The following is a 15,271-nucleotide window of genomic DNA, read 5'->3' as shown; positions in this document are numbered from 1 at the left end:
TTTTCAGTTGTATGTTGGGTTGCAAAACCTTTCAGTTACAACTGAGTTTGGAACTAGAAAAGTAACGCTGAATCGTTAGATTTTTTTCGTGATCGTGCTAATGGTGAACTGCAACATATGTTGCAGCTTGCAACTAAGATCCGATACGTCATCTAACTGAGAATTAGTTACAGCTTTTCTAAATTATACAGAGTGAATTTAAGGTTTTGTTCGGGCAGACGAATTGGCATACGGAAGTAGTTTTAAAAGGATAGCAGTTTAAGGGATCTGCTAGATGCTCTAATTAGGCTGGGCACCGTTTTTGGCAGGAGCATGTTCATTTGCAAATGCCATGGCACGTACCATATAACTCAGCGTGCAGCTGCCGCTAGCATGCATGCAGACTGCCTGCCCGTCCAGTTTTTGCTCCCCCTGTGCCGTCTACGTGCAGTAACTTAATGGCACACGCTCCTGCCTGCATGGACTGGCACCCCACGACGAAGTGCTCCTCACACTCGTCCGCCGTGGTATAAATCTGCAATCCAACACCACCTTTCTGCTGGCCGCTCCATTGTTCCTCACAAAAGCAGTACACCTGATCGATCGATCTGTTCATCCACACAAACATGATGGACATGGAGATGGAGGTAACTAACTCCACCAAAACATGTTACTGGTGTGCCTGACGATCTATCTCATATTCTCATGTGTTGCTGATGCCTGTGTGTGTGTATTATCAGAGGATGCTCGGCTGCCAGATCCCGGCGTTCGGGGTGTGGAACTACTGCAGCGACCTGCCCATCACGCAGTACTTTGACCTCGCCATGCAGGCCAGGCTGCTCAAGCGCGGCAACCGCAGACGCTGCTGCTCCGGCGAGGAGGATCAGGTCCGCGGCGGCGGCGGCGAGCGGCGGCTCGTGCTGTTCAACACCTTGTCGCCGTCCCCACGCAAGCCAGCCCAGATCAAGGTACGCGTGCAGAGGAGCGAGCGAGCTACAGGCTACAGCTCGATCAAGCTGTTTTTGCGATTTTGTTTTATAGCTTCACGATTGCAACCTACTAGGTAGTATATATTTCTGCAGCTCGCTGTAATATTTTGGCTTTTGGGTCAGGTGATAAGGAGAGAAGTAGAGAAGCAGAGCGACACTGACGGCGCCGAGCTGCTGCGGGAGGAGGGTGATGGCGGCAACGGCAAGGGAGCTAGAGTGTCTGACAGCGCAGTGAAGCGTATGGTTGCTGTTGGCCCTGTGGATGAGGACCTCTACAAGGTGCCACGGCCGCTCATATACCAAAAACCCAGAAAGGTATATTGGTAGAAGAAGAAATGTCGACCCATGTTGTCTCCTAGGTTGTTACTGTTACCCTGCAACAGTTAACATTTTGGTTCATTCTACAGATGCGGAAGGTGGTCTGGAGCTTGTGGATTGGGTGCCTGGGGCTGGACTGCATTGCCTAATAACAAAGCTGGAATGAGCTAGTTATCTGTGTCTTCAAGCTACCACGTAGGCGTTTCCCTGCGCACCCCTAATCCTTTGGCTCTCCGATTCGTGTCAAAATATCAACCCAGGAGTTCTGTAGTTGGTTTGCTTTCCTGTATTAACACTGCTGTATTTGTAACTTGTGTAGCAAGTCCTGCACTTCCGTTCTATGATTGAAAATTTCACAACCCAGAGTTGGGCTTTATTAATTTAAAGCTGCGCACTCCGTGCCTACTATTTTAAAAAATGACTATAGCGAAGTTAAATTAACAACTGAAACCAAAGAATAAATTTCTTGTGTCAACCAATAAATCTTGGTAGGAAATAGTTTTTTAAGAAAGTGAGGAATTATCATTGAACTTTAGATTTGAAATTATAAAAGCTTTAAATTGAATGGGAACCTTGTATTCCCCATGTTTTTTTTGAAACGAGGCAAAAGACATGCCATTTTCATTAATAGAGAAGATGTTTTAGAGTTTTTCGGACAATTGCCTAGGACACATCCTAGGGCTTTGACAAAAGCCTACTCTCCCGGAATTACATAGCTCAATTTTTTTTTTGCTCCGGCCAGACAATAAGCTCTTGCCTCATCCTTGATCTTGGTGACTACCACAGTCGTCATGGAATGATGACGCCGGAAGACTCAAGCATTACGCTCTTTCCATATGCCCAAGAGATGAGCATGATCATCGCCCACTGAGGCTTTCCTATTCATCCATCTTCCTAAGGAATTGTTTGACCACCAAACATCCACAAATGGTTCGTTGGAACTAGACTCCGGAAGTCTATCATGGATACCACACCACGAGAGGATCTCCTTCCAAACCTTTCAGGTGAACCTACACTTGTACAAGAGGTTCGCCATCCAAACTCGATTTTGAATAACCAACCAAGCAATGAATTTGCATTCTGGAGGAGCCCACACTTTTCAAACCGAAGCATTGACGGTGTTAGCGATAAGGACATCAAATTACATCTTATAACCCCAGGACGTGGACTACTTTCCATCCTTAGTGAACTTCCAATGGATGGTGTTGGGAACATCAATTGCAAGGTGAACATTGTTGAGAAATTCCCGAAGTTTGACAAACTCTTCAATGTGCTCCAAACCAAAATGTTGGGTCAAGGACCTTTTGAACGGTGCAATTTTTATGCTTACACAACTTGTAAATCTTCGGAGCCAACTTTGCACTTGCCGCCGGTAACTTTGTCAGAATCTGCCCATAGATATGCACGTAGAAGAGCGATGATCCTATTGATGACCTATTTAGGCAGGTCAATGGATGTGATGTGATAAGTCGCTTCGATTCTGAGGATGGCCCGGACCAAGACCCCTTCTACCGGCCATATTGACATTCCTACAATTTCTAGAGGTGAACTTGCCGGGAATTTTGTCTTCTAAGTATTGGAGGTCTGCTCTCTTCAGCCTAGTGCCACTCAAAGGGTGGCCCAAGTATCGCATTGGGAAAGTGGTTCTCTTTGCCGAATTTTTTTGAAGGACATCATCAAGGTCTATGTCTTCACAATGTATTGGATACTTTTATGGTGGTTGGCACAAAAACCGGTCACAACACAAAAGCTAGTGAGGATGGAAGCAAGGCTAGGGATGCACTCTTTAAAGGGAGCTGATGGCGTGTATTTCACACGTTCGTTGGGGAACCCCAAGAGGAAGGTATGATGCGCACAGCAGCAAGTTTTCCCTCAGAAAGAAACCAAGTTTTATCGAACCAGGAGGAGCCAAGAAACACGTTGAAGGTTGATGGCGGCGGGATGTAGTGCGGCGCAACACCAGAGATTCCGGCGCCAACGTGGAACCTGCACAACACAACCAAAGTACTTTGCCCCAACGAAACAGTGAGGTTGTCAATCTCACCGGCTTGCTGTAACAAAGGATTAACCGTATTGTGTGGAAGATGATTGTTTGCAGAGAAAACAGTAAAAACAAGTATTGCAGCAGATTTGTATTTCAGTATTAAAGAATGGACCGGGGTCCACAGTTCACTAGAGGTGTCTCTCCCATAAGATAAAAGCATGTTGGGTGAACAAATTACAGTCGGGCAATTGACAAATAGAGAGGGCATAACAATGCACATACATGTCATGATAAGTATAGTGAGATTTAATTGGGCATTACGACAAAGTACATAGACAGCCATCCAACTGCATCTATGCCTAAAAAGTCCACCTTCAGGTTATCGTCCGAACCCCCTCCAGTATTAAGTTGCAAAGCAACAGACAATTGCATTAAGTATGGTGCGTAATGTAATCAATAACTACATCCTCGGACATAGCATCAATGTTTTATCCCTAGTGGCAACAGCACAACACAACCTTAGAACTTTCCGTCATCGGCCAGTGTCAATGCGGGCATGAACCCACTATCGAGCATAAATACTCCCTCTTGGAGTTACTAGCATCAACTTGGCCAGAGCCTCTACTAATAACGGAGAGCATGCAAGATCATAAACAACACATATGCAATAACTTGATAATTAACATAACATGGTATTCTCTATCCATCGGATCCCGACAAACACAACATAGAGTATTACAGATAGATGATCTTGATCATGTTAGGCAGCTCACAAGATCCAACAATGAAGCACAATGAGGAGAAGACAACCATCTAGCTACTGCTATGGACCCATAGTCCAGGGGTGAACTACTCACTCATAACTCCGGAGGCGACCATGGCGGTGTAGAGTCCTCCGGGAGATGAATCCCCTCTCCGGCAGGGTGCCGGAGGAGATCTCCAGAATCCCCCGAAATGGGATTGGCGGCGGCGGCGTCTCAGTAAGGTTTTCCGTATCGTGGTTTTTCGCATCAGGGGTTTCGCGACGGAGGCTTTAAGTAGGCGGAAGGGCAGAGTCGGAGGGCTGACGAGGGACCCACACCATAGGGCGGCGCGGGCCCCCCTCTGGCCGCGCCGGCTTGTGGTGTCGCCACCTCGTGGCCCCACTTCGTATGCTCTTCGGTCTTCTGGAAGGTTCATGGCAAAATAGGCCCCTGGGTCTTGATTTCGTCCAATTCCGAGAATATTTCGTTACTAGGATTTACGAAACCAAAAACGACAGAAAACGAGCAAGCGGCACTTCGGCATCTTGTTAATAGGTTAGTTCCGGAAAATGCACGAATACGACATAAAGTGTGCATAAAACATGTAGGTATCATCAATAATATGGCATGGAACATAAGAAATTATCGATACGTCGGAGACGTATCAAGCATCCCCAAGCTTAGTTACTGCTCGTCCCGAGCGGGTAAAACAATAACAAAGATAATTTCTGAAGTGACATGCCATCATAACCTTGATCATACTATTTGTAAACATATGTAATGAATGCAGCGATCATAACAATGGTAATGACATGAGTAAACAAGTGAATCATAAAGCAAAGACTTTTCATGAATAGTACTTCAAGACAAGCATCAATAAGTCTTGCATAAGAGTTAACTCATAAAGCAATAAATCAAAGTAAAGGTATTGAAGCAACACAAAGGAAGATTAAGTTTCAGCGGTTGCTTTCAACTTGTAACATGTATATCTCATGGATAATTGTCAACATAGAGTAATATAACAAGTGCAATATGCAAGTATGTAGGAATCAATGCATAGTTCACACAAGTGTTTGCTTCTTGAGGTGGAGAGAGATAGGTGAACTGACTCAACATAAAGGTAAAAAGAATGGTCCTTCAAAGAGGAAAGCATCGATTGCTATATTTGTGCTAGAGCTTTTATTTTGAAAACATGAAACAATTTTGTCAACGGTAGTAATAAAGCATATGAGTTATGTAAATTATATCTTACAAGTTGCAAGTCTCATGCATAGTATACTAATAGTGCCCGCACCTTGTCCTAATTAGCTTGGACTACCGGATCTTTGCAATGCACATGTTTTAACCAAGTGTCACAATGGGGTACCTCCATGCCGCTCGTACAAAGGTCTAAGGAGAAAGCTCGCATTTTGGATTTCTCGCTTTTGATTATTCTCAACTTAGACATCCATACCGGGACAACATGGACAACAGATAATGGACTCCTCTTTAATGCATAAGCATGTGACAACAATTATTATTCTCATATGAGATTGAGGATATATGTCCAAAACTGAAACTTCCACCATGATCCATGGCTTTAGTTAGCGGCCCAATGTTCTTCTCTAACAATATGCATGCTCCAACCATTAAGGTGGTAGATCTCTCTTACTTCAGACAAGACGGACATGCATAGCAACTCACATGATATTCAACAAAGAATAGTTGATGGCGTCCCCGAAACATGGTTATCGCACAACAAGCAACTTAATAAGAGATAAAGTGCATAAGTACATATTCAATACCACAATAGTTTTTAAGCTATTTGTCCCATGAGCTATATATTGCAAAGGTGAATGATGGAAATTTAAAGGTAGCACTCAAGCAATTTACTTTGGAATGGCGGAGAAATACCATGTAGTAGGTAGGTATGGTGGACACAAATGGCATAGTGGTTGGCTCAAGGATTTTGGATGCATGAGAAGTATTCCCTCTCGATACAAGGTTTAGGCTAGCAAGGTTATTTGAAAGAAACACAAGGATGAACGGTGCAGCAAAACTCACATAAAAGACATATTGTAAACATTATAAGACTCTACACCGTCTTCCTTGTTGTTCAAAACTCAATACTAGATATTATCTAGACTCTAGAGAAACCAAATATGCAAACCAAATTAGCAAGCTCTAAGTATTTCTTCATTAATGGGTGCAAATTATATGATGCAAGAGATTAAACATGAGCACAACAATTGCCAAGTATCAAATTATCCAAGACATTTTAGAGTTACTACATGTAGCATTTTCCAATTCCAACCATATAACAATTTAACGAAGAAGAAACTTCGCCATGAATACTATGAGTAGAGCCTAAGGACATACTTGTCCATATGCTACAGCGGAGCGTGTCTCTCTCCCATAAAGTGAATGCTAGGATCCATTTTATTCAAACAAAACAAAAAACAAAAACAAACCGACGCTCCAAGCAAAGTGCATAAGATGTGACGGAATAAAAATATAGTTTCGGGGAGGAACCTGATAATGTTGTCGATGAAGAAGAGGATGCCTTGGGCATCCCCAAGCTTAGACGCTTGAGTCTTCTTAGAATATGCAGGGGTGAACCACCGGGGCATCCCCAAGCTTAGAGCTTTCACTCTCCTTGATCATATTGTATCATACTCCTCTCTTGATCCTTGAAAACTTCCTCCACACCAAACTCGAAACAACTCATTAGAGGGTTAGTGCACAATAAAAATTCACATGTTCAGAGGTGACACAATCATTCTTAACACTTCTGGACATTGCATAAAGCTACTGGACATTAATGGATCAAAGAAATTCATCCAACATAGCAAAAGAGGCAATGCGAAATAAAAGGCAGAATCTGTCAAAACAGAACGAGTCCGTAAATATGGATTTTATTAGGCCACCAGACTTGCTCAAATGAAAATGCTCAAATTGAATGAAAGTTGCGTACATATCTGAGGATCATGCACGTAAATTGGCTTAATTTTCTGAGCTACCTACAGGGAGGTAGACCCAGATTCGTGACAGCAAAGAAATCTGGAACTGCGCAGTAATCCAAATCTAGTACTTACTTTACTATCAAAGACTTTACTTGGCACAACAAAACATAAAACTAAGATAAGGAGAGGTTGCTACAGTAGTAAACAACTTCCAAGACTCAAATATAAAACAAAAATACTGTAGTAAAAACATGGGTTGTCTCCCATAAGCGCTTTTCTTTAACGCCTTTCAGCTAGGCGCAGAAAGTGTAACTCAAGTAATATCAAGAGATGAAGCATCAACATCATAATTTGTTCTAATAATAGAATCGTAAGGTAACTTCATTCTCTTTCTAGGGAAGTGTTCCATACCTTTCTTGAGATGAAATTGATATTTAATATTACCTTCCTTCATATCAATAGTAGCACCAACGGTTCGAAGAAAAGGTCTTCCCAATATAATGGGGCAAGATGCATTGCATTCAATATCCAAGACAACAAAATCAACGGGGACAAGGTTATTGTTAACCATAATATGAACATTATCAACTCTCCCCAAAGGTTTCTTTTTAGCATTATCAGCGAGATTAACATCCAAATAACAATTTTTCAATGGTGGCAAGTCAAGCATATCATAGACTTTCTTAGGCATAACGAAATACTTGCACCAAGATCACATAAAGCATTACAATCAAAATCTTTGACTCTCATTTTAATGATGGGCTCCAAACCATCCTCTAGCTTTCTAGGAATAGAAGTTTCAAGTTTTAGTTTCTCTTCTCTAGCTTTTATGAGAGCATTTGTAATATGTTTTGTGAAAGCCAAGTTTACAGCGCTAGCATTGGGACTTTTAGCAAGTTTTTGTAAGAACTTTATAACTTCAGAGATGTGGCAATCATCAAAATATAAATCATTACAATCTAAAGCAATGGGATTATCATCCCCAAGGTTGGAAAAAATTTCAGCGGTTTTATCACGAGGCGGTTTCGGCGGTTTTAGCGGTTTCAGGTAATTTTGCGCGCTTTGCACTAGGAGTAGAAGCATTGCCAACACCAATTATTTTACCATTGATAGTAGGAGGTGCAGCAACATGTGAATCATTAGCATTGCTAGTGGTGGTAATAGTCCAAACTTTAGCTACATTTTTCTCTTTAGCTAGTTTTTCATTTTCTTCTCTATCCCACCTAGCACGCAGTTCAGCCATTAATCTTATATTCTCATCAATTCTAACTTGGATGGCATTTTCTGTAGTAACAATTTTATTTTCAATATCCCTATTAGGCATAACTTTCGATTTCAAAAGATCAACATCAGAGGCAAGACTATCAACCTTAGAAGCAAGAATATCAATTTTATTGAGCTTTTCCTCAACAGATTTGTTAAAGGCGGTTTGTGTACTAATAAATTCTTTAAGCATAGCTTCAAGTCCAGGGGGTGTATTCCTATTATTGTTGTAAGAATTCCCATAAGAATTAGCATAACCGTTACCATTATTATAAGGATATGGCCTATAGTTATTACTAGAATTGTTCCGATAAGCATTGTTGTTGAAATTATTATTTTTAATGAAGTTTACATCAACATGTTCTTCTTGGGCAACCAATGAAGCTAATGGAACATTATTAGGATCAACATTAGTCCTATCATTCGCAAGCATAGACATAATAGCATCAACCTTCTTACCTTGTGGAGCTCTTTCCGTGTGCCATTCAGAGTAATTAACCATCATATTATCAAGGAGCTTTGTTGCTTCACCAAGAGTGATGGACATAAAGGTACCTCCAGCAGCTGAATCCAATAAATTCCGCGAAGAAAAATTTAGTCCTGCATAGAAGGTTTGGATGATCATCCAAGTAGTCGAGTCCATGGGTTGGACAATTTTTAACCAAAGATTTCATTCTTTCCCAAGCTTGAGCAACATGTTCATTATCCAATTGTTTAAAATTCATTATGCTACTCCTCAAAGATATAATTTTAGCAGGGGGATAATATCTACCAATAAAAGCATCCTTGCATTTAGTCCATGAATCAATACTATTCTTAGGCAGAGATAGCAACCAATCTTTAGCTCTTCCTCTTAATGAGAAAGGAAACAATTTTAATTTTATAATGTCACCATCTACATCTTTATACTTTTGCATTTCACATAGTTCAACAAAATTATTGAGATGGGCAGCAGCATCATCAGAACTAACACCAGAAAATTGCTCTCGCATAACAAGATTTAGTAAAGCGGGTTTAATTTCAAAGAATTCCGCTGTAGTAGCAGGTGGAGCAATAGGTGTGCATAAGAAATCATTATTATTTGTGCTAGTGAAGTCACACAACTTAGTATTTTCAGGGGTGACCATTTTAGCAGTAGTAAATAAAGCAAACTAGATAAAGTAAATGCAAGTAAACTAATTTTTTTGTGTTTTTGATATAGAGTGCAAGACAGTAAATAAAGTAAAGCTAGCAACTAATTTTTTTGTGTTTTGATATAATGCAGCGAACAAAGTAGTAAATAAAATAAAGCAAGACAAAAACAAAGTAAAGAGATTGAGAAGTGGAGACTCCCCTTGCAGCGTGTCTTGATCTCCCCGGCAACGGCGCCGAGAAAAGAGCTTGATGGCGTGTATTTCACACGTTCGTTGGGGAACCCCAAGAGGAAGGTATGATGCGCACAGCAGCAAGTTTTCCCTCAGAAAGAAACCAAGGTTTATCGAACCAGGAGGAGCCAAGAAGCACGTTGAAGGTTGATGGCGGCGGGATGTAGTGCGGCGCAACACCAGAGATTCCGGCGCCAACGTGGAACCTGCACAACACAACCAAAGTACTTTGCCCCAACGAAACAGTGAGGTTGTCAATCTCACCGGCTTGCTGTAACAAAGGATTAACCGTATTGTGTGGAAGATGATTGTTTGCGAGAGAAAACAGTAAAAACAAGTATTGCAGCAGATTTGTATTTCAGTATTAAAGAATGGACCGGGGTCCACGAGTTCACTAGAGGTGTCTCTCCCATAAGATAAAAGCATGTTGGGTGAACAAATTACAGTCGGGCAATTGACAAATAGAGAGGGCATAACAATGCACATACATGTCATGATAAGTATAGTGAGATTTAATTGGGCATTACGACAAAGTACATAGACCGCCATCCAACTGCATCTATGCCTAAAAAGTCCACCTTCAGAGTTATCGTCCGAACCCCTCCAGTATTAAGTTGCAAAGCAACGAGACAATTGCATTAAGTATGGTGCGTAATGTAATCAATAACTACATCCTCGCACATAGCATCAATGTTTTATCCCTAGTGGCAACAGCACAACACAACCTTAGAACTTTTCGTCACCTGTCCCGGTGTCAATGCAGGCATGAACCCACTATCGAGCATAAATACTCCCTCTTGGAGTTACTAGCATCAACTTGGCCGCAGCCTCTACTAATAACGGAGAGCATGCAAGATCATAAACAACACATATGCAATAACTTGATAATTAACATAACATGGTATTCTCTATCCATCGGATCCCGACAAACACAACATAGAGTATTACAGATAGATGATCTTGATCATGTTAGGCAGCTCACAAGATCCAACAATGAAGCACAATGAGGAGAAGACAACCATCTAGCTACTGCTATGGACCCATAGTCCAGGGGTGAACTACTCACTCATCACTCCGGAGGCGACCATGGCGGTGTAGAGTCCTCCGGGAGATGAATCCCCTCTCCGGCGAGGGTGCCGGAGGAGATCTCCGAATCCCCCGAGATGGGATTGGCGGCGGCGGCGTCTCCGGAAGGTTTTCCGTATCGTGGTTTTTTGCATCGGGGGTTTCGCGACGGAGGCTTTAAGTAGGCGGAAGGGCAGAGTCGGAGGGCCGACGAGGGGCCCACACCATAGGGCGGCGCGGGCCCTCCGGCCGCGCCGCCTTGTGGTGTCGCCACCTCGTGGCCCCACTTCGTATGCTCTTCGGTCTTCCGGAAGGTTCGTGGCAAAATAGGCCCTCGGGTCTTGATTTCGTCCAATTCCGAGAATATTTCGTTACTAGGATTTCGAAACCAAAAACAGCGTAGAAACAAGCAATCGGCACTTCGGCATCTTGTTAATAGGTTAGTTCCAGAAAATGCACGAATATGACATAAAGTGTGCATAAAACATGTAGGTATCATCAATAATATGGCATGGAACATAAGAAATTATCGATACGTCGGAGACGTATCAGGAGCCACAAAAACCGGTGCATCACCGGCATATAAAGAGGTGTGCACCATGGATGCCCTTCCATGAAGGGGGTGGAGACGTCCTTGTGTGATAGCCTTGGCGAAAATATGGCTGATAGGATCAATGGCCTAAACGAATAGAAGTGGGGACAACATGTCGCCTTGGTGAAGGCCTGGCCATGCTTTATTAGGTCACCAACCACACCATTAAGGAGAACTCTCGATGCGGATGAAGATAGCAATTACCACACCCAATCAAGGCATTTTCTTGGGAATCCACAATGTTGGAGAACATCCATGAGATAGTGCCATCTAACCGAGTCAAACATCCTTTGATATCAAGCTTGAAGAGCAGATAGGGAGTTTTGGATCGCTGGAATTTTCAGGCAAGGTTCCTCACATACATGTAGTTGTCGTGTATGCTTTTCTTTTAAGAAAACAATTCAATCATTGGTGATGACGGCTACAAGCAACGCAAAAAGATCTTGATACGTTGGGACTCCAAGTGCAGAGTGTTGTATCAAGGGAGTACTTTTCCCCACAAGGGTGACTCGAGGTTTTATATCGAACTCTCGAGGAACTGGATGGAAAAGTGTTCTCTTCTATCTTCTTCAAGAAATCCTGCAAGTAAAATAAATGCCTTGTATCCCCAACTCCACCGTGTGGTTGTCAAGCACAAGAGTTTATTTTCCATACATAGCACTCAAAGGTGTAGGTTCCTCAACTTCATAGTTTTCTTGGATATACATATCTCTAATTCCGGCCTATTTTATGCTCTTATAAATTGCGGTGACCCAGCATACCACTGCATGTTGTAGTATACAAGTCGTTGATATGATCTTTGTGAAGGGACTTCTTCACAATTGCCATATCCCTCAGAGTGGTACAACAGAAACATTGCTGGTCATAACACTCCAAATATTATTACAAACATTGCCTTAACAAGTTGGTACTCTCACAGGTCCGATGAGAACACCCTAAGATACTACTTAAGTACGATTACAACTCATATCTATATATGAAAGAGAGCTCAGCAACTTATTTAGGTAAGTTCTACGCTGCTCGGCTCTATGATACTAGGGTATATCACTACTCCTCCGCCTCATTCATGTCGGGTCCGTAGACTATCCCATAGTCTACTCCTTCAACTCCTCCGGTAAGATCAGGTTCCTCGTAGACCAGCTCGTAGTCTCCTTCTGGTGCTCCATCGGTGATGGCCTCCACTTCCGTATCACAGTCTAGCAAGGGTGTCGAAAGAAAGTGAGTACAAAGGTACTCAGCAAGTTCAAAAGAGTAAAAGGTGTTTGATGCACTAGCTACAACCATTGATCAGGAAATCGCATGTCAATGCATGTTTTGTAAACATTTCTTCAAAAGGTTGCTTTTATTATGAAAACTATGCCCGTCAGTCTTCACGGAGTTGACCGAACTTCGTGGAGTTCCTTTCCTGCCGCGTTCGCAGCTCCCTTCCCGGAACAAGGAGTGACAGCCACAATTTAATACACTCTGCAGAGGTGCGTTACTTTTCCCATAAGAGATCCCATCCTTTTTGCCATCCGCGAGGACTTGCCCCCGTTCACACTTCCTTTGGTGTGAAGCCAGGTATGAAAATCCAAGCCCACACCGCCTTCTCCGCAACCCTGCAAACCCACCCTTTTGTCCACCCGTACACCCCCGGTAGACGTCTCCCGATCATACGACTTTACCCATAGTGTACTTTGGACAATCCATCATAGACGGTAGAGCCAGTCATCCACACGGATGGGGATTTAAAAGGCCATCCCAACCTACGGCAGTGCCTCCAGCACCCCGCAGCTCTAACCAGTCCATTGGCGTGCAAGAGGGAAAAGATACAGCTGGCTTCCCTAGAGCCATTATAGATCTTATGGTTAACGCGGTATGTACGGCTAGAATCACTGGACGACATTGGTAATTATTCCTAGGTTAATATAACCCATGCAATGGAACCTCCACCATATCAACACAACCATGGTTCCATCGCCAGCCACATAGTCATATTCATAATTGGAAAAGTAACATTTTATTTGCCATGCAGGAATGGTAAGTATATAGCTTTGTAGTAAAGTAATAGAAAATACTCAAATTGGTATGAGAAAGGGTGAACTTGCCTGTGGACTGCGAGATAGTGCAGTTCAATGCAGTGGATCAAACCTGGACCTCGGGTTCTGTAAGAAGCATCATTGTCCGGTAAGGACAATGTTATAAAATCCAAATAATGCATGCTTGGATGTATTATTTTATGTTGAATCCTTTACCCCAATTATTTATTAAATTTTGGGGTTGAATTAAGATTTATGCCTTTGGCAGTAATTTGCAATTGCTTTTACTTGTAAAAACACTTTGTTCTCATAAAGAAAAATGGTTCATAGTAATACCACTTTACTTTTGTGATTCATTATTTATTTCAAAATAATTTGAAATAATAGAGTTACCTCTATATTTTTGGAATAAGAAGAATAGAGTATTTTCATTTGGAAAATATATTTCTTTTATAGAAATGACTTGGAATAATAGAATTTCATTTTGAAATATTTTAAAACAAATATTTGAACTCATTTGAGATTTTTCCTTGATTTTTTAAATACAAGGAAATAATAGTTTAAAATTCCAAGTTTTAATTTAAATTCAGAAAATTCCAAAATTTCAATTTGTTTCCTAAATTCCATTTCTTATTTTATTCTTGTTAAGAATAATTTTTCATTTACTAATCCAATTTTTCATGGATTTTTAGAGGTATATTTTATTTACTAAAATTTGATGAAATTCTAGGCTATTTTCCAAAATGGAAAAGACTAAAATACCCCTCTGGCCCCTATTGGGCCAGCCCACCTAACTAGGCCCATTTGGACAGCCCATCACGGCTTGTCCAAAACGGTTCGGTGGAACCGTTACGGCCCACCTCACTCACTCGCACGCTCTCCTCTCTCTCTCGTGACCTAACCCTAGCCTCTGGCGACTCGCGTGGCGATGGCATCGCCGCCATGGCCGCCGCCGTGCTCCCCTAACTTCGCCGCCGATACGATCTGAACCACCGCGCGACGATCTATCGATCTGTCCGCGTGGTTCCGTCGTTCTCTTCCTCCTCTGGCAGATCGCCACCTCTCTGGATCTCGTGGAGAATCGCCTTCGGCGATTTACCATCTCCGACGAGCTGGTGTCCTTGTTGTCGTCGTGAGCGCGTGTCTGGGACTGACCTGGCGCGGGTGCTATGCTCGCAGCGCCTGTGCCGTCGTCCCCGGATGTTGTGCTGTTCGTGGTGTTCGTCGGCGTAACGCCGGCGTCTTCCCTGGCTTTGCAGCTGTTATGGCCGCGCGGGCACTGCCTCGCCATGCCATAGCTTCTCCTCCGAGCGCGGGTAAGGTTCTTCTGCTCCTCCACTCTCTCAACTCCTTGTCTGTGCGCCTCCCATGTTACTGTGTTTCTTCTTCCTCTTGCTCTACGGCCTCCTGATGATCATATGATCATACAGGCCTTGCTACTGCTGCCTAATCATCCTATGCTTCTTCTCTCGCAAGCCCCGGCCAATTCACCAAGCTTCGGTTACCGTCGGTGTGTGATGCTTGCTGTTCATATCTTGTGTTGCTTGCTTATTGCTTCTATCATGCCATGAATTGCTATGCCATGTTGTACATGATTATAAGCTTGCTTGTGCTTACTGGCATCCTATGCTTGCTTGTCTAGGTGTACTGCTATGCCTTACTGTGACGCTTGTGATGCCTGTGATGCTTGTGAGGTGCTTCTGTGCCTTCTGTATGATCCAATGATCCATTGGATCAATAATTTCTGTTGGCTAGACTCTCTGTGTTGCTTGACTTGATTCAATTGATCCATTTGATCAATTAAATGTCAGTGGCTTGGTTGCTGATGGGTTCTTTGGCTAAGTGGATGGTTTGCTTACTGATGCTGCTACTCAAGCATGCTTATGCTACTGTGTGTATGTGCTGCTGCTCTCCATAGCCTTCTGGACTTGATCCAGTAGCTAGGATGCAGTGACATGTGCTTGTGTTGCCTCACAGTGTGCTACTGTAAAAGTATTGCATGGATTTGTTATGT

General features: G+C 42.6%; 1 protein-coding gene across 1 annotated transcript; it reads left to right on the top strand.

Annotated features, from left to right (window-relative positions):
• The first annotated feature begins 614 nt into the window (after positions 1 to 614).
• LOC124656634 lies at positions 615 to 1,435 on the top strand. Its single transcript, XM_047195346.1, has 5 exons — positions 615 to 626; positions 720 to 828; positions 937 to 947; positions 1,092 to 1,283; positions 1,376 to 1,435. The coding sequence occupies exons 1-5, from the start codon at positions 615 to 617 to the stop codon at positions 1,433 to 1,435; spliced, it is 384 nt and encodes a 127-aa protein (XP_047051302.1).
• The last annotated feature ends 13,836 nt before the right edge of the window (positions 1,436 to 15,271 follow it).

Source organism: Lolium rigidum, chromosome 1 (genome assembly GCF_022539505.1).
Source record: "Lolium rigidum isolate FL_2022 chromosome 1, APGP_CSIRO_Lrig_0.1, whole genome shotgun sequence".
Taxonomy (NCBI): Eukaryota; Viridiplantae; Streptophyta; class Magnoliopsida; order Poales; family Poaceae; genus Lolium; species Lolium rigidum.
This window is presented reverse-complemented; position numbering and strand designations above follow the sequence as displayed.

Coding starts and splice junctions, on each gene's coding strand:
- LOC124656634 (XM_047195346.1), top strand. Junction 1,284..1,375: donor TATACCAAAAACCCAGAAAG/GTATATTGGTAG, acceptor TTCATTCTACAG/ATGCGGAAGGTGGTCTGGAG.